Source organism: Vipera ursinii (genome assembly GCF_947247035.1).
Source record: "Vipera ursinii genome assembly, chromosome: 6".
Taxonomy (NCBI): domain Eukaryota; kingdom Metazoa; phylum Chordata; class Lepidosauria; order Squamata; family Viperidae; genus Vipera; species Vipera ursinii.
In genome coordinates, this window is record NC_139515.1 from 44,480,872 (window position 1) to 44,504,053 (window position 23,182).

At 38.1% G+C, this 23,182-nt stretch overlaps 1 protein-coding gene across 1 annotated transcript in view; it reads right to left on the minus strand.

Moving 5' to 3' along the window:
• The window catches only part of PTPRB (protein tyrosine phosphatase receptor type B), a 50,787-nt gene extending 32,096 nt beyond the window's left edge, over nt 1–18,691 (minus strand). Inside the window, exons 1-9 of the mRNA XM_083365424.1 lie at nt 18,315–18,691; nt 17,299–17,575; nt 13,585–13,860; nt 12,053–12,310; nt 10,814–11,077; nt 9,707–9,976; nt 7,161–7,421; nt 4,148–4,414; nt 994–1,257 (exon numbers count right to left, since the gene is read on the minus strand). Coding sequence (XP_083221550.1) covers nt 994–1,257; nt 4,148–4,414; nt 7,161–7,421; nt 9,707–9,976; nt 10,814–11,077; nt 12,053–12,310; nt 13,585–13,860; nt 17,299–17,575; nt 18,315–18,377 — 2,200 coding nt within the window. The 5' untranslated portion in view covers nt 18,378–18,691. The remainder of the gene's footprint in view (nt 1–993; nt 1,258–4,147; nt 4,415–7,160; nt 7,422–9,706; nt 9,977–10,813; nt 11,078–12,052; nt 12,311–13,584; nt 13,861–17,298; nt 17,576–18,314) is intronic.
• Nucleotides 18,692–23,182: the final 4,491 nt, after the last annotated feature.

Genomic DNA, 23,182 nt, shown 5'->3' on the forward strand with positions numbered 1-23,182 from the left:
GGCTGACTGATGAGAACAAATAAGTTTGAAATGGCTATATCAGTCTCCCTTTAATTCTTTGTTAGCAATCCAAAACATTTATGCATATATAATTAGCTTCCCAGAACACAGTTACACACTACTTGTCCCCTGACTCAAATAGTAAATACATAGTCAGTTTTAGAGTACACTTTAAATACTACAAGGTTCTTAAATATTTACTTTATTTATTAAGGGTTAGAACTTGTTTCTGTAAACTGTTAGTTGGAGCCTAGACTTTCAGGAGAACATACAATAATATATAGTTACAAACATTTATTTCACAATATCACACTGATCTAAATGGGAGGATAAGTGATTGTATATTTTTGGCCTTTTTGTATTTGTTCTGTTAGAAACTAATATTCCCTTTTAAAATAGCAAATACTTTTTGGTTCATAGCACAACTCATTGTTTTTATATTTTTATGAGAAAAATATTAAATGTATTCTAACGTGTATAAAGTATGATAACACTGAACAATCAAAAGCAATGCTCTTGTTTTTATCTGAATGAAAATACATATTTATTCTCAATTCCTAATGATCTTTAACAATTTTTTATTCACAACATTTTTCTTTAATGCAACCATTTAGCAGGCAGACCCGTTCAAACAATATTTTGCCATTCACTTAAGAGCAAAGCTTGGTGCTTTTTCCTTTCTTGACATTATATAGCAGGGGTGTCAAACTGCTGGCCCACGGGCCAGATGCGTCACGCCAAAACTGCGTCTACCCCATTGCCGGCAATGGGAAAAAAGTCGTGATACATCGTGACATGTCACGTGACATTGCAAGTTTGACACCTGTGTTATATAGCATACAGCTCAGGGAGACACAATACATGTGTGTGTGTGTGTGTGCCTGCGTGTGTCTGTGTATCTCAGACATACCTACAAGCTTTCCCAATAGAGCTATGGTAGATCCATAGTTAGCTGAATACATTCAAACGTCTTCTTTCAGCTTTTTTTTTTACCTGTTCTCTCTTGACTGAAAGACTTGTTTTCATATTTCCCACTCTTGGTTGTTATCGTCACATCATAAAGACGACCCGGTGTGAGAGTGTTGAAGGAGCACTCGCTGGTGGATTTTGCAATGGTGAGGATATGAACAGTCTGACCTCCATGGGAGAGTGTCACCATGTAGCTATCCACATCCCCCGCAGCTGGCAGCCAGGAAACACTCAAATAATCACTCCGCCCTGAATTGTTCACAGTGACTCCACTTACGCTGGAAGGAACTGCACATCAAAGCAACAGAAAGTTTTCAGTTTACCAGGTGTTCAGAGAAAGTTTCCCGATAAGGTCCACATTTATAACAACAGAGAATTTTGTGACACCTAAAAAAATGACAAAAATGTGTTATTGCATAAGCATTTTAGATCTCAGTCCTGAAGTGGAACTCTGATTCGAGAAAGTTTATGCAATGCCAATTGTTAGTTTTTAAGTTTCCATGAGATTCTTCATTCTTTTGGTGCAGAAAAATACTGGTAGTCCTTGAATTACAATAGTTCATTTAGTGACTATAGTGGCACTGGAAAAAGTGAGTAATTAGTCCTCACACTTACAACTGTCGTAGCATACTTCACAGTCACATGATCAAAATTTGGGTGCTGGCAACTGGCACCTATTTTTGACTGTTGCAGTGTCCCAAGATCACGTGATCACCATTTCTAACCTTCTCAGCTGGTTTCTGACAAAGTCAATGAGGGAAGCCAAATTCACTTAATGACCTCATGATTCATTTAACAACTGCAGTTATTTGCCTAACAACAGTGGAAAAAAGGTTGTAAAATTTTCCCTTGCTTAGCAACTGAAATTTTGGTCCCAACTGTCGTAAGCTGAGGACTACCTGCACACCTGTTCTTCTGGAAGCTTAGAGCTTCCTTCATCTAGAAGACCAAGGCAGTGGGATGATCTCTTTTTCTACTGAGAATCAATTCCCTTAGGATAATTTGTTGGCGGGAGGGACATTATAATTCAGGGTGAGACTGAAGCAAAACCTGAGTGGAAAAATCAAAACAAAAAGTGGTGGCCTTTCTCTCTACTTCATTTTACCTCCAATCAGATGGCAATTCTGGCCACCACAGAGCTTCCCCCCCCCCGTAAAGTGCTGCAGTAAAAAAATAAATTTAAAATGCAATCAGCTGATTGTGATCACTGTTACCGCAGGAAGAGAATGGAGGTGCTTATTCCTCCTGCCCCACTATAGTTTGCTGTGTGGCCACAAGGAAATGAAAAATAAAGCATAAAAAAGCAAGGACGAGTTATTCTGTTCTAAATATTGTTTCTACTATACAGTAGAAATGAAGGGTTAAACCTCCATTCTCCCTATAAGTAACATTCATTGATTGCTGACTGGCGGAAATTAGTTCAGCCTAAAACAATCCTGGGATGGGGGCTAAAATAGTCATGTAACCTTGGTGCTGACTATGGCATTCACAATACTCTCTTCTACGAATTTAATTCAATGTTTTGGACACCCAGCAGAAAAAAGTTACTCTGTACTTATGTTGCTAGTACAATATAGTTTATTGAATCAGCAATTCTTGCAGTTAAAAGGAAATGATATAGAGCTTAGACACCAAACATTAATTAAAACAACACATACACACACAAATACGTACAAGGAATCTTATTTACAGTTGTTCATCTTAAAAAAAAAAGCAAAATGATCAGCCAAACTTGGAGGTGCTGCAACAGAATACTTTACTTTCACAAATTTTGAAGTTGCCTGCCCTCTAGTGGAAAGATTTATGAACAATTTATCTGAGAATGAATTTTAATTTTTTTCACATTTGTTTTTCAAGTTTCTTTCAATAATTATCTGAATCATATTATAAAATGATATATCCTCAAAATATCTGACTCTATTAATTTAGGCTTTTAAAATATATAAATTCTGTAACTGAAAAGCATTAACTCAAGATTTTACCTATCACTTAAGAAATTCACCATACTCCTATCAAATGTTTGTGAGCAACTTTATTCTTAAAAGGAAAGAGTGTGTATATGATCACAGCTTTTCACATAAGCTGAAGAATGGAAAATCCATGATACAAATATGAACAAAGCTCAATGAATAAATCTTTCATTATTTTCTTTTGAAGATACTGAAAAATGTCAGTTCCAAAAAAACAATTTCAATTTGTGTGGTCGAGTGAATTTTCAGAAGACCTGAAAAAATAATTTAATCTGTTTTTTTTGGGATGGGGGGGTGGGGAGAGATAGTGCCTTTAAATCTGGGGAGTGGCAGGATAAGTGCCTGCAGTGCTCAAGGCAAGATTTCAGAAGACGTTTGCTATTGTTCCTTTCTTAGAGTTGAGAGTTGACTAGATGAAGGTCACCCAGCTGGCTTCATGCCTAAGGCAGAACTGGAACTCAGGGTCTATCAGTTCTACTTCAGTGCCTTAACTGCTATGCTAAATTGGCTATCAACCTGTAATTATACTCACATTTTATTTTATCTTTCAAGAAAAAAGTAAAGCTTTCTTTTTCTTACCTTACTATATGCTCCATTTGAAGAATGCTTCAGATTTCTTAGCCTTGTAAATAAAGCCACAACCTCTCAAATGTTATTCAACCGTCACCAGACATGTTGGCCAGTTCCTATACCCCAGCCAGCATGATTATTGGGCACTAAGTTAGGAATGGCTATTCTAGCACATTCCAGAATTAAGGAATATTTTAAAAACAGAGGTATTTGGGCAACATTAAAACAAAAACACCGAGTTCTTTAAGAAGCAGGCATTTTCAGTTATCATCATCGCTTTCTCCACAACCACCATTGGACATTTTAATCCCCAAGAACTACTATCCCAGCTGAGATTTATTCCTGATGATTTAATGGATCCAAACGTGGAGCAATATGGAATCAATTCCCATTGCCTTTTTTCCAGTTTTTTTTATTTGCTGGTTCAGTCACTAGACTTTTCCAGCCATTGTTTGACTTGCTAGTCTCCTACCCAGGTCCATCCAACCAATCTAGTCTTCCACCAAGACAAGTCAGTCAGAAGCCACCTGACCACTATTTTAAAGTATTGCTGATTTGGTTTCCTCTCTGAAGGACAGACGTGATACAGTCATTTTAACATATTCACTCATGAATAAATGTATACATTATCTACCTACCTGTTCTTCCTTCAGCAATCACTTGTCTGGAAGATATTCCTCCACTAATAGTGGTAACAACTACTGAATAGAGTCCTCCAGGCTTTAAGGACTGGAAGTGGTACTTAACGGTATCACTGGGAACAGTCTCATTTTTTATGACAACATTTTCATGAATGACCAACACTTGGTATGAATCTACATCTCCTTTTGGCCTTATCCAGTTGGTGAATAGACTGTTGCTTGTTCCTTGGTTTGCTACATTTAAGCTCATCACTTGTGCTGGAACTAGAAGATTAGCATGAGGGTTAATGCATGAAATTACGGTTTATATTTACATAACACTCGCATAAAAATTCAAAATCATACCAGTAAAATCCATAATACAGGTAGTCCTTGACTTATGGCCACAATTGAGCCCAAAAGTTGTTGCTAAGTGAGATATTTGTTAAGTGAATTTTGTCCCATTTTATGACCTTTCTTGCCACAGCTGTTAAGTGAATCACTGCAATTGTTAAGTTAGTGGCATGGTTCTTAAGTAAATCTGGCTTTCCCATTGCTTGTCAGAAGGTCACAAAAGGGGATCACGTGACCCCGGGACACTGCAACCGTCATACATTTATTTATTTATTTTTATTTATTTTAATTCCATTTATATCCCGCCCTTCTCCGAAGACTCAGGGCGGCTTACAAGCTTAGCAGTAGCCTTCATTCTATGTAAATGCCTGCTTATTAGGGCTTTCACACACACACCCCAAGCGGCATTATTACAAAGTCAGCTTAATTGCCCCCAACAATCTGGGTCCTCATTTTACCTACCTCGGAAGGATGGAAGGCTGAGTCAACCTTGAGCCTGGTGGGACTCGAACCTGCACTAATTGCAGGCAGCTGGTGTTACTTAAGGAGGCATTAGCCCTCTGCTCCACCAAGGCTCTGACATAACAGTCAGTTGCCAAGTGTCTGAATTTTGATCACATGACAATGGGGATGCTGCAACGATTGTGTGAAAAATGGTCATAAGTCACTTTTTTCAGTGTTGTAACTTTGAATGGTCACTAAAAGAACTGTTGTAAGTCAAGGACTACCTGTACATGGTCAAATGTTCAAATGTCTTGAACATTTCTGAAATTTGAAAATTATTGGTCTCTTGGGAACGAAAGCTCTTAGAATCAGTTTTAATACTGGAGGGTGGAACAAAACGTATTTTTGCCAAGGACACTTGTTACAACGTTTTTCTTCCTTACAGAAGCCTACATGTACCAATGAAAAATGCCATCCGAAAGAGATCTTGATGCAAGGCATCCTGTAAAAAATTCCCAAAGTCAAATGAATAGCATGATCCAATGAATATAGTTTACAGCTCGAAAAGCCTTTCAATGAAGTTTTTCACCAAAAATCCTTAAATAAAGGTCACAGCATAAGAGGACATATCTGCTTATTAGTTAAACTAAACTCTTAGTTAAAGGAGCAGATGTAAAAATAAATATAAAGTTATTACAGTGGAATATGTAAATACTGGGGTTTGCAATAGAACAATTAATCAGTGGAACAACCTGCCTCCAGAAGCTGTGAATGCTCCAACACTGGAGGTTTTTAAAAAGAGACTGGACAGCCATTTGTCTGAAATGGTATAGGGTTTCCTGCCTGAGCAGGGGGTTGGACTGGATGACCTCCAAGGTCCCTACCAATATTATGATTATGAATTATGATTATGAATTTGTAATTTAATTATTATGATTATGAATTTGTAATTTAATAAATAAGGAATGTGAAGTCATGGGTGAAGAGTGAGGTGATTGTATTTGTACACAAAACCAATGATTAAGGATGTTTAAAGAAAAGTGGTGGTGAAAATTTGCAAAAAGATCTCTTCAAAATGGAGGAATATGTAATGGCATGCAATCAGAGTTCTGTGTAAATAAGCAAACCGTGATGTGGACTGCGGCAAAACCTCTTAGTGTTGCATATATGTGTTTATATCTTACTGGGAAAAATTGACCAAGACAGAGATATTGCAGTTATCACAGTTCAATGAAATATCAACATATCAAACAAATACTATAAAAAGCACATCCCATGAGCAAAACCAAGCTGCTAATATTGTAAAGCATTTATATAGATCCCAGATATTGCAATTCTCGGAATGCTAGATATAGAAACTAACTATTGGACAGGTAGAAAATATGCAGAAAAAGGCAAGGAAAATGATTGGTCCTAAAATAAATCCTCTCTGAGGAAATGTTACCATATTGGTATGTCTTTAGAGCAGGGATGTCAAACTGCCAGCCCACAGGCCGGACACATCATCCGGAAGCTGCGCCAACCCCATTGCCAGCAATGGCAAAAAGGCTTTCATACATTGCACAACGTCATGTGACGTAGCAAGTTTGACATGTCTGCTTTAGAGGCAAAAAAGTGAATAAGATGACATGATAGATTTGATTCACTGCCACAAGATGCCATGATAGCTGCCAACTAAATTGCTTTAAAATGACAAATTCCTAAAGCATCAGCTTATCAGGGGATACTTGTTGTGATGGCTAGACATTTATCTCCAGCATCAAAAGCACTAGGCTGATATACAAAATTGAAAGTGCTTTGGCTCCTGCTCTGCTCGTGAGCATTCTGCAAACATCTGGTTGACTACAATGGGAACAGAATGCTAGTAGTCCTTATTTAGAGACTGCTTCATTTAACAACTGTTCAGAGTTGCAGTGGTGATGAAAAAGTTTACACATCTTGTAAATTTTCACATTTATGAGATCTTTTTAGTCTATAAAGTATAGACCAAGAAAACTGAAGAAAAAACACAATCATGGTTTCACTTAATGACCATTTCATTTAATCACCAAGTTGCCAGTCCCAGTTCTAGTCTATACATGACTTTGGATCAAATCTTGCAGAGCTCTTCATGATTTGTATATTCTGAGGAGACATAATTTCTGATTTATAGAAGACATGAAGTTTTCAAAAGCATTAACTAAGAAAACCACACAAGGTAGTTAGGACCAATAATATGTCAATAGTATGGTACCTGTATGACCCACAATTGAAGTCCAATTACTCAAATCCCCACTTATGGTGGTGACATTAGCAGTGTACTTTCGTCCAGGAGTCAGATCACAGTAAGTAAACTCCTTGGCTTCCTTAGCCAGAGCCCTGTTGACAATTGTGAGGGACCGGTGTCCTAGTGAAACCACATAGTGATCCCAGTCAGAGTGAGGGGTCACCCACATGATTGTTAGAGATGATTCATTAGCCTGCTTCACGCGGAGCTGAAGAACTGGCTGTGGAGCTGTGGGAGAAAAAAAAGAAATACCGTCACAATATTGAGGTTTTATGAGGAGCTGCATTTTGAAAAGGAGTTAGTAATATTGTTTTGATAAAAATTATGAAGAAACACATCACAGGTATGGCTAGTTGTAGTGCTATGGTTGAAAAAGACCTTATGTGTGTGGTCTACCAACTGAGCTATGATATTACTCATAAGTAAAAAGTATTTCTTTCCTGAGTGAGCCTGGCTTCACAGCTTGTAGTGCTAGTTTTTCAAGCCAATGGGTTATTTTATTTTATTTTTTTACTTTTCTCTGTTTGTATCTGCAAGCTACTGAGTTGGTGTTAGAAGAGGTATGCCTTAAGTGCTGAGCACAGTTCCATTCCATCTGGCACTGAGCTAAACTATTTAGGATTTGACATTTAATGAGAGACTTCAAACTGAGGAGAAGGTTTATGGGAGTTGCCCTTAATCTGATGACACTATTGAACAAATTGAGCATTTATTCTTGAAACCACAGTGGCTTTATTCCTACAAAAACTCAAATCAATGGGGAAGGATAATTAGGATATTGTGAAAACACCAATAAAAGTAAATGACCCCATTCAACTAATCCTGGAGAGGAGAAGGTAAATTAGCCCTCAAAAGACTTAGTTATGAGTACACCAACTCTACCTAATCAGCCATGCTGTGGAGATATATAACCAAGTGATCTATTTTAAACACCAAAACAAAAAAAAAGAAAAACAGCCAGAATTCATGACTTAACAATACCTTTCTTAAAGACTGATTAGTTGCAGTAGCCAAGCCATAGAGAGCCAAGCCAAACCATTATAACAGGGAGCGTCCACAGGGGCAATAAAAAAAATAATCAGCTATGACTATATGATCAAAACCATGCATTTTCCCATTCATATAGAATAGAGATAATGCACAAAGACAAGGGCTTTGAACTCATGGTGTAATCGTATGTGGGAAAGACCTTGGGGGATTGGCTAAAGAGCTGCTGCCAAGAAAATGGTCAGTAAGAGACAGCATAGCCAGCAACTGGATCATGGTTGCGGCATGAGGTTGTGAAAAGACACACACACACACCTCCCCCCCCCCGCTTCTGGCAATGAAAAGCAGACAGGAAAGAGGATTGCACTTTCAAGCTTGCAAGATTCTGTGAGTCTGGCTTTACAGTAAAGTAGAATTAACTCACCTAGTTGTGATTTCTATCTGGTTTAGCCCACAAAGCCAACATTGATCATGCAAGTCTGAAAATAAAATCCTCCCCATTTTCCCCTTAAAAGTGAGAGAAACTATGGAGCATTTCTTCTGAACTTCTTGCCCTGCCTACCAGGGCTTTTTTTTTTTCATAGAACGCCCAGAACGGAGTTCCAGCACCTTTTTTGGATGGAACCTTGCAGGGTAGGCAAGGCGGGTTATATGACGTGCGTGAATTCCAGCACTTTTTTTTTAACAAAAAAAGCACTGCCATCTACCATCCACATGCAGACTAGGTTGTCTCTTATCTGACCATTCTCTTGGTAGTGTCTTTTCGCCAAGTCTTTCAAGGTCTTTCCCATATTGTTACACATGGTTATGGAACCTCTCTTAATGAACACAAAATTATCCCTGTGTTACGATATCATGGAACCCTTCTAGTACTCCTATGGCAAGAAGTACCGTACTTCTGTGCTTTTGGGTACATTTGGTGTGGCTGTGTAATTAGAAACAGTGGTAAGGTATATTAATGACGGACTCAACTAAAATCAGGTGAATCAAGTTTTCATGTGGTCAGATTTAAAGAAAAACAATAAAAGGTATGATCACAAATATGCCTGTTTCTACTGCAACACTCCACTTTTGCTTAGGAATAGTACATTTCTGTAGCCCACAATAACCTGCACTTTATAATTATAAAAAGTACAATGTCAAAAAGTCAAAATGTGTATAAAGGATTAAAAGTGAGGGTGTAGCAGGAAAAACAACCAACATGAGGTGTAAGATAAGGCAGGGTTTCTGACCCCGGTCTTCTTATGCACCCTATCTTTTGTTTTCCAGACAACTCCCTTCCTTTCTGTAAAACTGAAGTTCTTAACTTTCTACCCACAGCAATTGCTTATTTCAGAGTCAACTGCCCTTCTTTAATTGACTGAAAGAAATAGGTCTCAAATATTTTTTTATGTACTTCACAGTCCCTTCCCCCAAAGTAGTATTTGTATTCCATAATCTCATTTCAGACAAACTCTTGTAATTTTTCAACATTTCTGCTGGCTATAATAGGAAAAAAACCCAACCCAAACAAACTGTTTTCTCACCTGTTCTGCCTTTGCAGTGGGCTTTATTCTGTAATCCTCCACTTTCTACAGCAATGACCACCTCATATTTTCTTCCAGGAATGAGTGCTAAATCCTTGATGATGTATTCTCTTTTATCTTTCTCCAGTGTAATATTCAGCAGTAATGTAGAGCGGTCAAACAGTAAAATACGGTATTTGTCCCAGTCTCCCGTGGGGGGAAGCCAACTTACTTTCAGACATCTCAACCAACCCATGCTGTCTACTTTCAATTCTGAAACTTTTTGGGGAACTGAAACACAGAATGCAAAATGATACCAGATAAAAGGAAAGTGGTTTATCACAGAATAAATAATTCTTCCTTAAATTGTTATTCTATTAGCATTCATTAATTCGGTAGCTTCCTACTGATAAACATCTAAATGCTTTTGAAAATGTTTACAAAATCCCAGTTTGTGACTTAAAATCCTGTGTCTATATATAATGCAAGATTTGCAACACATTGGCAGGATACAATCACCGCCTGAGAAGGAGTTAGTAACTCTTTTTCCTATCTACAATACAGATTCTTCCTGACAGATATATTTTGTTTCTTCATTTGGGACTGGGCACGTAGCTAGGGGAGAATGGCTGGGCATAGGATTTATAGGGAGAATTTTAAGCATCATTTAATTTCATTTTTTTAACTGTGCTCTATTCCAGTTATAATATTTTTATGCTGAAGGGTGAACAAATTATTATAAAGACTGTAAGCAGATATACAATAATTTTGATAACAAATGAGGATTATTGTAATCTTTTACATACATATAGTTCAAGATTTACTAATTAATATTTTCTTTTGAAATCGGTATGACCAATGAACTGTAATCTAAATCCAACCCATAGTATTTACTGTATTATTATTATTATTATTATTATTATTATTATTATTATTATTATTATTATTGCAATCTTTTACATACATATAGTTCAAGATTTACTAATTAATATTTTCTTTTGAAATCGGTATGACCAATGAACTGTAATCTAAATCCAATCCATAGTATTTACTGCCCAAGAACAATTGGCACAAAAAGATCAAAATACTGATCGGATTAGAAGATGCTTAGAAAAATGAGAAACATACTTGTCCTTTCATGAGCTGTCACTTTGGTGAATAATTCACCACTGATTGCATTGACATTCACTTCATACAGACTTCCAGAAATTAGCTTGTCAAAATAAGTCTCCGTGACTTGTGCTTGTAAAATTTTACTTTCCTTAAAAGATCCATGATGAAATAAGGTGACATTGTAGAAATCAAGGTTTCCTGAAGGCCTCTTCCATGACACTTTCAGTGTATCCAGACTGTCATCATTAGCTACCATCAAATCTAAGACTTTGGCTGGAGCTATTAAAAAAAGAGTTTAAAAAATTAGTTACCAAGCACACAGTACACCAAATATTTGCACCAGTGTTGTAGGCAAGCACAAAACTCACTTTTCCACATATTATTCTGGGGTGGTTCAGTTATTTCCTGGTGTAACTTCAATTCTTGCTTCCAAATTGAAGGATTTCCTTTTGGACCTCACTGAACCATCCCACAAATAGCATGGGTGGAGATCTGGCATGATCACAGTGAGAATGAACTATTGTGGATTTTTTTTTTTTTGGACTGATCCATTTACAAATCAGTAAGTTTTACACGTCTTTACAGTTCTACATTAAAAATATTTTGAGCTGGAAATAATTTAATTATCAATACTAACAGAGTAAGAAGGAGTATAGTCTATAGGCTCCATTGGCTTGGCATCAATGTAGTGCTTAGGATTAGACATAGATTTATCTGTTTTGATCAAAGTATTGTGAATCATGTAACAATTCATAAAGTATCTCACATAGTCCAATCACACTTTTAACTTTGCCTGATCACTTTTGAATATTGTAAACTTTGGATTTTATATTGCATATAGAATTGAATTTTGAGTAAAATACAAATGTTCAATATTTAACTGCTCTCAAAATTATCTGGCGTTTTTTGTGTAGTTGTAAGTTTCTAAACCGGAAATGGTAACATTGATGACAGGATACACTTGGTTATCTACTTTTATATATAAAATGGCAAGTGCTGACTATACTGAGATGAATGGGACAATCCTCAGTGGAAGCAAAAAATATTCTGTTAAAGTCTTATTTTGAAATAGTTCAAGATTTAAACCACTTTTTTCTATTAAAGTCATAAGTACTTCTTACAATATGCCACATTCTATTGCAATTAATTTTAAGGACATTTATATGAATAAACCTCTGTTTTATTTTGAAAAAAGTGGTTTTACTTTACCCTTTAATTATGTAACTTATTAGGAAAAGATTTGACAAATCTTACCAGTTCTTACTAGTCTTACATTATAGTTCTCCATGCCCTGAGCCTTGGAAATTATTGTCAAATTATATAGACATCCTGGTGTTAATCCTGAAAAATTGTATGACAAAATATCTTTCTCTAGATTCATCTGTTGAATTAGAACATCTTTCTCCAGCAAAACCAGTCTGTATTGATCCACATGACCAGCCCCTGGCAGCCAAGAAATATGCAGTGACTGCGTTTTACTCAAGATCTCGATAATTTTGACTGCTGAAGGAACTATTAAAAAAACGAAAGGGAGAAGGTTATATAAATAATACTGCAAGTATATGCCTTAAGTACACCTCTTAAAATATACATTTTACTTAATAAAGTTAACTAGATTTCAGTAAAACATTTACTTGTATTCTGAAGAGACATCCAAATTTTTTAGATTAAAATGTACGTACTATGCCCATTAATGAAACCTCACTTTTGTTCCAATCAAATTATGCTCGCAGTATTAACTATGATTTTCTAAACTTTTTGGGCTTTTTATATCACTTGATTTCATACTCCTTGGGAAAGGAACATCAGTCAGGACATTGTCTGAATTATTAGGCCCAATATCAGTTCATTTTTTTTCTTTTTATGTTGTTATTGCATCTGTCATTGATACGTGTTCAGGCAGGATTGTGATAGTAGAGAAATCACTGCCATAGACTTCTTCTAATTTACGTTCCAAGACCAAAACCAAAACCCAAACCATTATAGGCCCTTCATTTACATTTAGGCCTAACATCCCAGAATTTCTGGCTACCTTGGTCAACATTTGACTATGAATTCTGGTAATTGCAGTTTCAGTGGATCTGACAAGTTTCAATCCCCCCCCCCAATGCTGTATAGTGTGGGACACAGATTATATATAATTATGGCAAATGGCATCTGAATGGTACAGTATATTTATTGCTATAAATAAGGTGAGAAAGCTCAATTTACTGCTTCTTCTTAAATAACTATGCCAACTTTTTTGCTAAATGTTGGATTTCTGTCTATTTTAATTGCCTGCAATGTCCTCAGCAAACCAGAGTGGCATGAACAGGTAAATTACATGTTAATTTCAATTATAATAAGTTTATATTATGATATTATTATATTACAAGGTTGACTCAGCCTTCCATCCTTCCAAGGTTGATAAAATGTGGACCCAGACTGTTGTGTGGGCAATAGGCTGACATTTGTAAACCACTTAGGGAGGGCTGTAAGATATGAAGCGACATATAAGTCTAAGTGCTATTGCTAATATATAATTTAAATTAAATCATATGCTTGCATCCTGATGTATGAAGTGAGTACATAAGTCACCTTATTTACAAAATGATGTCAGTATGCATGTTTTGTCATTTGCCATCCCATGGACCCCACAAACGTCTATGGCTATTCACAAACCATCTCAAAATTCTTTTATATTTAAGGAATTCTCATTTGTTTTCTTTTCTTTGGGGAAAGAGAAATTAAGAACATAAGTGAAATAATATTGGTGAATATAATATCGCTATCAACAGCATTCTTACCAGTAGACCCACTGATGTCAACTGATGAGCTTTTTTTATTTCCAGCAACTGCTCTTATGGTGATGGTGTATTTATTGCCAGGGATGAGATTGGCAAATATCTGATCACTTCTAGAAATGCCTCCAGGAACTAGTATTTCCTCCACTTTTTTGCTGCCATTAAGTAATTGTAGCTCATACCAATCCACTTTCCCTAAGGATGGGCTCCACCAAACCTGTAAAGAGGTGGTTGTAACTTTGTCCTTCTTAATTTCAAATCTTGCAGGGGGCAACGGATCTATGAGTTTCCAACAAACAAAAACAAGGCAAACAAGGTGGTAACCAAATGAGCAAAGCCAATAATTCAAAGCACATCAACTGTCTGAATACTTTTTATATGTAAGATAAATGTATGAATAGCTGTTATTCAAGACCTAAACTGAGCTCAACCACATATCAAATAAAGAAGGTAGACCAGCAGGAATTAGATATTTGGGAACTAGAAGAAGGAAGTTGCGACAAAGGCTAAATTGTCCGGCCTAAGAAAATTAAAAGGCTGCGAACTTATCTATAATAGACATTTCTTTTTGCTTGTGCATTTATAGATCTAAATACTTACAATTAAATCAACGTTTTAATTATAAACTAAATTAAAATGTTAAATGAAGAAAATTTTGTTCCTGCCTTCCTTCTTCAACTGCTAGGAATAAAGGATGGCACAAACAATACAATAATTATTCAGTATCAAGGATCATCTATATAATATACAGATGATGGGATTATGCCTGAGCATGTTCTTCAGCTAGGTTGCACAGTGAAAGGAAGACACACAATCCAGGAAAAGGAGGAAGAAGGCATTGTTTTGGGAGTCACTACAATATAAAGGTGACAAGATTATCATAGCCTAAATAACATTCTATGCTGTTACAGAAAACTGTCAGGTACCTTACCAAACTTATTTAAGTGGTTTCTGAAATATCTTAGTTGAAAAAAATATGACCTTGACTAGAGGAATATGGTAGTTATCAGATAGTAGTGAGATATGGAAGAAACAGTTGATAAAAAATGTTTTTAATTATTTGCTACCAGCTCTGAACTTTCAGGATGGAAAAGTCAACCTGTTCAGAGTCAACCTTTTCAGGATTTATGCCCACTTTAAGCCACATATTCAAGTCAACAGCAGAATGCAGAAAAGCTCCGAGTTTTATCTCTGCTACTCTGAATAAGGATTCAAGATTGCCTGCCCAAGATTCTGACCAATGCTGCCAATTTGGGACAACCATGTGTTGGCTGGGGAATTCTGGGAGCTGAAATCCACACAGCTTAAAGTTGCCAAGGTTGAGAAAAACTGGTCTAATCAAAAGAAAGTGCTTTCCTAGGTTTCATCTCTCAATGGAAGGTAGAGACTTTTAAAGGGCTTCTTAGTCTGGATTGCTCTTAATATAAACAGGTCTGGAAATGACAAATTAGAGGTGGGATACAGCTCCTAAAGCAAATTAAAAGATTGCGTGCCTAGAAGGCGAAGTTCAGAAATTCAGTCTTTATCTAATCTATCTAGCTCAGAACACAAAACACTCAGTCCTTTGGACATCCGCTAGAACAAAGGAACAATGAGTTTGGGAAGTGCCTGGCCTGAAACTCTGGTCTGGAAGCAAACACTTAAAAACCATTTGCATTGTTGCAAACTTCTTGACTGGCAAGTGCCCAAAAGCGATATATCATGGAAATCAAATATTTCTATAAAGATATTTTACAGTTTGCTACACATATTCTAGCAAGAAAAAGAAGATGTATACAAGAAATGAGCTTGGTTAACTTTTAATTTTCACTTTCATTTAATAATTTTTTAAAGAAATTCACTATGCTTCCATGACATTTCTCTTAGTTCAATTTTTATCTTGCATTTGGTATCTGTTTGTTTAAAATTTAATAATACAGATATTTGCCACTATTGCAATGCAGAATTTATTCAGTATAGAATCTTTATTTTTCACATAACTGACGTGAAAGAAAAACATGTTGATTAATGCTATTGTACATACACAGTCAGATGGCTCTGAATCTATAATATAGAGCTTAGTTTTTAAAAACTTTTTTGTCATGTGGCAAAACTATAAATACAAGTGTATTAAAATAATTTCTAATATTACTATCAGATGGAAAAAGGCAAACTGAAATATTAATTTAGGTGTAAATAATTTTGTAAAGGAAAGACAGGAGATGAAAACTTTGCTACACATACACACACAAACACTGTGTTCAGGTAGTGAAAGTTCCTATCTTTTACTACTGTATTGTTTTTTTTTCTGCTGATCTTCTACCTCACCATCTTTTTCTCTATCTCTCATTGCCCTTCTCTCTCTCTCTCTCTTCATCAGAAAAGGAACAAAGATTTCCTGATAATAAATAAAGAAGAAATGTTCTCTATGGATAGAGACAGCTCTCCTATTGATCTTGTAGTCAAATTAGAATCAGAAGAAATGTACAATTTGTTACTTATATTTTGAGACATATATGCAATATTTATGTTAGCAATCTGTCTACACATATACAGAATGTTATTTTAATGCTTACATTGTGAGCTTAATATATAGATATATTACATTGTATAATATACAGATATAGTGGAATATATAAAATCCTTTTATAAAAGCACTGAAAATTGTTTTGTGCCCATATTAAAATTAATAGACATTACCATTGCAGACTTTAAAAAAATAGATTTAGATCACTTATCCCTTTTTGCTACTTTACATGGCTACATGAATTTTATAAGTGATTTGAATTAAGTACTTTAAGCAAGGAGGCAATATTATTTTAATATGGTTATTAGGGTGAAATCAGATATAAAGGTAAAGGTAAAGGTTCCCCCGCACATGCATGCTAGTCGTTTCCAACTCTAGGGTGCTCATCTCCATTTCAAAGCCGAAGAGCCAGCGCTTGTCCGAGGACGTCTCCGTGGTCATGTGGCCAGCATGACTAGACGCCAGAGGCGCACGGAACGCTGTTGCCTTCCCACCGTACTGGTCCCTATTTTTCTACTTGCATTTTTACGTGCTTTCGAACTGCTAGGTTGGCAGAAGCTGGGACAAGTAACAGGCGCTCACTCTGTTATGGGGCACTCAGGATTTGACCCACTAAACTGCCGACCTTCTGATCGACAAGCTCAGTGTCCTAACCCACTGAGCCACCGCGTCCCTCTGAAATCAGATATACTCATGAACAAACATCATCATCATTTCCTGTGCAAATCCATGACCAGATAGCCATTCCCCAACTTGATATCTCACTAATCCCCAATCCAGAATGACCATCCTTGCTGGAGATGCTGGTAATTATAGCTAAACATACCTAGCGGGCAACAATTTGGGGGAAAGCTGATAAGCACTGGGCAAGACTAATATAATTGAAAAGATTCCTAAAGTCTGATGAAAGGAAATATGCTTAGCAAAAAGTTAACAGCTCTAGCAATTAGGAACTTGTAATTTGTAAATAAGAATAGAGATACACAGTTAAAGTATCATATACTTATACAAGAGATTTGTGTTTAGAGATTTCAAATAATATCATTTTATGTCATCTACCTCATGATGCTGTTTAGGAACCTTTCACATTAATTTCATGTTACATAACAATCTCTACAAATTCAGGATTAGCATCAGGATGAAAATAGAGCAGGGAAGATCCTCCCTCAGTTTCTAATTATCCCCCCCCCCAACGATCAGCCAAGCTGTACCTGTTTGCAGGGTGATATTGCTAGTTTCTCCATCAGAGACAGAAACAATCCTGATGGAGTACAAAGTCCCAGCTTCCAAGCCACTGAAGTTGCATTCATAGGAACCATTGTCCTTCTGGATGGCTTGGCAATCCCTGGATAAAAACTTGCCGGAGCTGCAGATTACGCTGAAATTACAGAGGTTGCCCATACTGTTCCATCTGAGATAAACCGACTGGCTGAAGACCTTCCATTCTGTCTGGTTGATGGTGCATTTGACTGGAGCAGCTAGACCACTCTGGAGAACAATCAAAAACAGCAAAGGCCATTTAGGAGTAAATGCTTTCTTCTTCTTCTTTTTTTAATTTACTCTTACTTATGAGAACTGGGCAAATTCTAAAGGTTGTTGCATTTTCAACACAATCATCCTGAAATATTTTTCAGGATACCTGTACCTTAATTAATCCAGAAAAACCCACAAAAAGCTAAAATTCAAACTATGGAACGAAACTGTCACTTCTCCTTGGTGTGTGAGAGCACACACGTGTGTGTGTGCAGGCAGGTGTGAGTAACTTGTAACACAAGAGCTGTAAAATACAGCCGGACCTAAGAGGAGTTGTTACATCTTCCCAATTTCCCAGATTTTTGCTGTCCCGACAAAAATCTCACTTCTCACTCTAGGCTCCCCGATGCTGCAGACGAAGGGGAAGGTGGGCAGAGAGTAGACTGGAAGACTTCCAAAGCCCCTTCCAACTCTGTTATTCTGCGGGAGCCCTGGTCTTCGCGAAATAATGACTCAGTACTCAGTCACTAGATTTTGAAAGGTTGTCTTCGGTCCGAAGAGTTTCCAAGCGGGAAACTTCAGCTCGCCGGTTAAGGTAAGGCTGATGCGGAGGGCAAAGTCGTGGGAGAGTTAGCGAGAACTGATAGGAGAAGAAAGAGCCGGAGTGGGAGGAGGGGAGCAAGGAGGCAAGGGGGATGCGCGCCCTACCTGGCGAGCCCCCCCCCCGTCCCCCGCGCGAGTGCCTGTCACCCACCTTGAGAAGGGCCAGCGCAAGAATCCACCAAGAGCCTCCCGCTCCGCATTTCAGCCTTGCCATCCGTTTGGATCTGCAAGGCTGGCGGCGAGGAACCTCCTTTTGCCCCGCCGGCGGCGGCGGCTGGCGGCTTCCCCAGTGCCCGCGGGGTCGACAGACGCAGCGGCCCACGGCGGCCCTCTAGTGGCCAGCTTGACTCTTGCAGGCTCTCCGGAGGCTCCGGGGAAGTTTCCCGCCGGCCGGGCGAGGACTGTACCCCGCGGCGGATTGCAGGCGCGGCGTGGAAGGTGCCATTCTCACCCGGCCCTCGCCAGGCGCCTTGGACCTCGGCGTCTGCTTCGGAAAGTCTAGCTGCTCTCCCTCCGTCGTCCACGGGCGGAGAGCTCTGCCTCCGCGCCCGAACTTTCCCTTCCCACCCTGCCTCTCCGTTGCTCCCGGAGCCCGGGGCGCTCTCCCTCGCTCTTACCTACCCATCCTATCACCGCCCCCCTTTCCTCCTCCTCCTCCTTCGCCGCCGCAAGCAATTCCACCCCTCCCTTTTTCCTTCCTTCCTCCTTCCCTCCCTCGTCTGGGACTTCTTTCCCAGGGCTATTTCTGACACTGGATGGAAGGGAGATGACTTCCTTCAGGCGTTTCTCCTCCCCTTGGAATGTCCTATGTAAACCTCTTGGTTTCACAGACTGGAGAAGCTACTTGGCTAAGCGGCGAAACCTTTCAGACCAAAAAGAAAAAAAAGTCCAGTTGCCATCTTTCAACTTCCAGACTCTTAACTCGGTTTTAGCTCGGCTTGTCCGAGTCACTTGGCCTCTCCGCTTCCCCAGCCTTCGACGTCTCATTTTGAGCACATCCAGAAATGTGCTCAGAATAATTTCCTAACATAAGATCGCAACTCCAAATTATGGGTGCCGAGGCAAAGGTGGTAGTTAACCCCCAAACAACAGCCTTGGCAAAACTTGGCTGTAAGTATATAATGCCCTTCAGAGCTGAGATAATAGCCATTTTTTCCCTAACAAAGCCTTGTAGCTTTTTTTGGTTGTTGTTTTAAAAAAGACAGAAATTTCCTTTTTGTTATCTAAGCTGAGTAAATCAGTAATCAGCCTAGAGCAGTTACTTTTCTTCCTCACAATCAATATAGCCATTCTCATTTTGAATATCATATCAAGCAGAACCTTATGTTCAGCAATAATCAGTTCTGTGGAAAAAGGAAAAAAAAAAACATGGAAAATTTATTTTACTTTTTTTCTTCCATCAGCATCTGCATTTAAAGTGACCATTATTCTGCCCCAGGTATATTTCCGTTAGAAATATAGATAATTAAAAGAAATAAATGGTTTTGTTCTTGGAAAACAGCATTAACAAATTATTTTAACTCTGAAAAAAAAGAATAACTTTGTGTTTGTAAAAATAAAAAGAGAGAAGCAATCCCTGCAGGATTCCACATTCTAACTTCTATACTGCTCAGAAAAATAAAGGGAACACAAGATAAGACATCCTACTATTAAATACAGTACATTGTGTTGTTTAAGTGTTCCCTTTATTTTTTTGAGCAGTATACTTGGAACTATTGTCTATTTCAGCTTATAAACAGGGGACTTCCAAGTGTGTCCAATTTTCGGGGAATTCTGTAAGTTGAAGCTCACAAGTTGATTTAAAATTGACAAGGTTGACAAACCCCTGCACTAGAACAAGCCTCAGCAGCTAATAAAATCATTCAGAACAGGTCTGTAGAGAACCCTTCTCATTATAGAGCATTTATACAAATCCTTAAAAAGTTTATTCAAAAGTTGTGAAATCATTCCTGTTGTCTTGATATATAAGGTTTCCTTTAAATTTACCATTGCTCAATTTCATTTTTACAAAAATTAAAAACCCCTGAATACTTTTTACATTAATTTACATGATAGCAACATCTATTTTCCTGTGAGTTATCAGCAAGTCAAATCTCATCAAGGTATAAATGCCTTGCTTCAATAATTTTTCATCCTATTGTACCTAATTGCTTATTTTTAAGATACGTTTTCCAAGTTTGAGCCATTCTTTTGAGATTCTTTGCTTGAATTCTCACCTCCCAAATAACCTTTGTGCATTAGTGCTGATTCAGTTTGAATTGGAGCCCTGAGATTTGAAGAGGTCAGAATTCCATCTGAATTTATAATTTGATGTAAACATAAATTAAATGAAAGACAGTTTATATTTTTAAACTCAGATTAAAAATTATCCATAGCTATTACTGGGAAAGAATTAAAATGCCTGTGGCTGCTTCATTGAGGGGAAACATGGAATGTAAATAACAGGGAAAATAGAACTTTTACACATCATTAATCCCAGCATGTTTCAGCTTGGCACTTCCAGGGATTCCAGCACAATACTATTTTGAAATATTCCTGTGAACCTCCTTTCAAGACATAGATAGCATCTTCAGGCTATCCAGCAAACAGCCCATGTACTGAGCAATGCAGAAGATGTTTTGCATCAAACCAAATAATTCTCAAAAACTGGATAATAATGATATCTGTCCACTTGCTTTTTGAGGGTGTTAAAGTTCCCAGGACATTAGAGGAGGCCTTGTTGTTGTTAGTTGCGAAGTCGTGTCCGACCCATCGCGACCCTATGGACAACGTTCCTCCAGGCCTTCCTGTCCTCCACCATCCTCCGGAGTCCATTCAAGCTCACACCCACTGCTTCAGTGACTCCATCCAGCCACCTCATTCTCTGTCGTCCCCTTCTTCTATTGCCCTCAATCTTTCCCAGCATTAGGCTCTTCTCCAGTGAGTCCTTCCTTCTCATTAGATGGCCAAAGTATTTGAGTTTTAGCTTCAGGATCTGGCCTTCTAAAGAGCAGTCAGGGTTGATCTCCTCTAGGACTGACCGGTTTGATCGCCTTGCAGTCCAAGGGACTCGCAGGAGTCTTCTCCAGCACCAGAGTTCAAAGGCTTCAATTCTTTGGCGTTCAGCCTTTCTTATGGTCCAGCTTTCACTGCCATACATTGCAACTGGGAAGACCATAGCCTTGACTATACGCACTTTTGTTGACAGGGTGATGTCTCTGCTTTTTAGTGTGCTGTCTAGATTTGCCATGGCTTTCCTCCCAAGGAGCAAGCGCCTTTTAATTTCTTGGCTACAGTCCCCATCTGCAGTGATCTTGGAGCCCAGGAAAATAAAATCTGTCACTACCTCCATTTCTTCCCCATCTATTTGCCAGGAATTGAGAGGGCCGGATGCCATGATCTTGGTTTTCTTAATGTTTAGTTTCAGCCCAAGTTTTGCACTCTCCTTGTTCACTCGCAACAAGAGGCTCTTTAGTTCCTCTTCACTTTCTGCCATTAGAGTGGTGTCATCTGCATATCTTAGGTTGTTGATGTTTCTTCCGGCAATCTTAATTCCAACTTTTGATTCATCTAGCCCTGCCTTTCTCATGATGTGCTCTGCATATAAATTAAATAGGCAAGGCGACAGTATACAGCCTTGCCGGACTCCTTTCCCAATTTTGAACCAATCAGTGGTTCCATGTCCAGTTCTCACTGTTGCTTCTTGGCCCACATATAGGTTTCTTTTATGAGATGGTGTAACTTTTCTACTTCCAATTTTGTGGATACTAGGAGAATAGATAGACTTGAGTAGCAAATTTGGTCCTTCCTGGGAAGAGCTCCCTCATCTCTGTCTTTAATAGAATACCAGGCTGACTAGGACAGATGGATAAAACTAGCATTTTCTGGACAACCTATAATTCTATCAGATTTCTTGCTTCCTGGCAGTATTATGCTTTGTAACAATAGTGGCATAAGCAGGCTGGCAATTGAAAAACAATATGTTTGATGTATAGAGAAGGTCTACAGAGAAGGAGGCTGGTATAGAGAGAAAAGCATTCACCATTTTCATATCATCCCCCTGGTTTTTATTTTACTATTTATCTTGAAATGTCTAAAATAGTATTAGTGAGAGTAGTCAGTGTATAAGATGGATGATTGGAAGAGGGAATATAACTCAAGTAGGAATTAGTGTTAAGAAGGCAAAACAAAATAGCTGAACAAGACTCTTAGCCAGTGAACTAAGACCCGCTGGGAGAACTTTGGAAAAAGTTACCCAGATTTTGGGTGACAAATTGGTCAGACAACTGGAGAGAACTGGCAGCTGGGACAACAGTTCTTTTGGGGAGATAGGTTGTAGTGATTGCTAGACTGTGGCCATAATGGCAGCAAAACCAGTGGAGCTATGGCCACCAATCTTGGCTTCTAACACCTCTTTCACCTGGACCAGCTATGAAGACACCATCAAGTCTCAACCCACCTATTAGCAGTAGGTTGAAGGTTGGGTCATTTAAGTTTCTGGGAGATGGACAGGATTCCTAAAACAATGCTGCAACATAGGACATTATATTATAAGGTTGCACTGGTCACGGTAGTAGATAACCACTGAATGGGGAAGTTTCCCACTTTTGAGAGATGGCCAAGGCTTAAAGGCACTACTTTCAGTAGGGTTCAATAGCATGTCAGCCTTCTGGAAAAACCTCCCAAAACAAATGCTTTAAAATAAACATGTTCAAAGAGATTAAACATTTTGTCCAGTGCCTGTAAGAGTTAGATATTCATTTACTGTTTAGATACTTAAATCTGCCTCAATCATACAGAATTTCAAAATAAGTTTTGACCCAAGGGTGCATGCCAGTTTGACCTAAAGGTACATCCTGAACTAGTCATCTGTGAGCTTAGTGTTGTTAGCTAAGCCAGACTCTCACTTGCCTTGGCAAGACCATTACAGAAGTACACTATCCTGAGTATAATTAGGGTTGCGATTATCTTCATTAAAGAAGTTGGAGCTGCGAGACTAAATGTAAGCTGATTTTGCACCTTGAGAAATCAGTGAAAGAG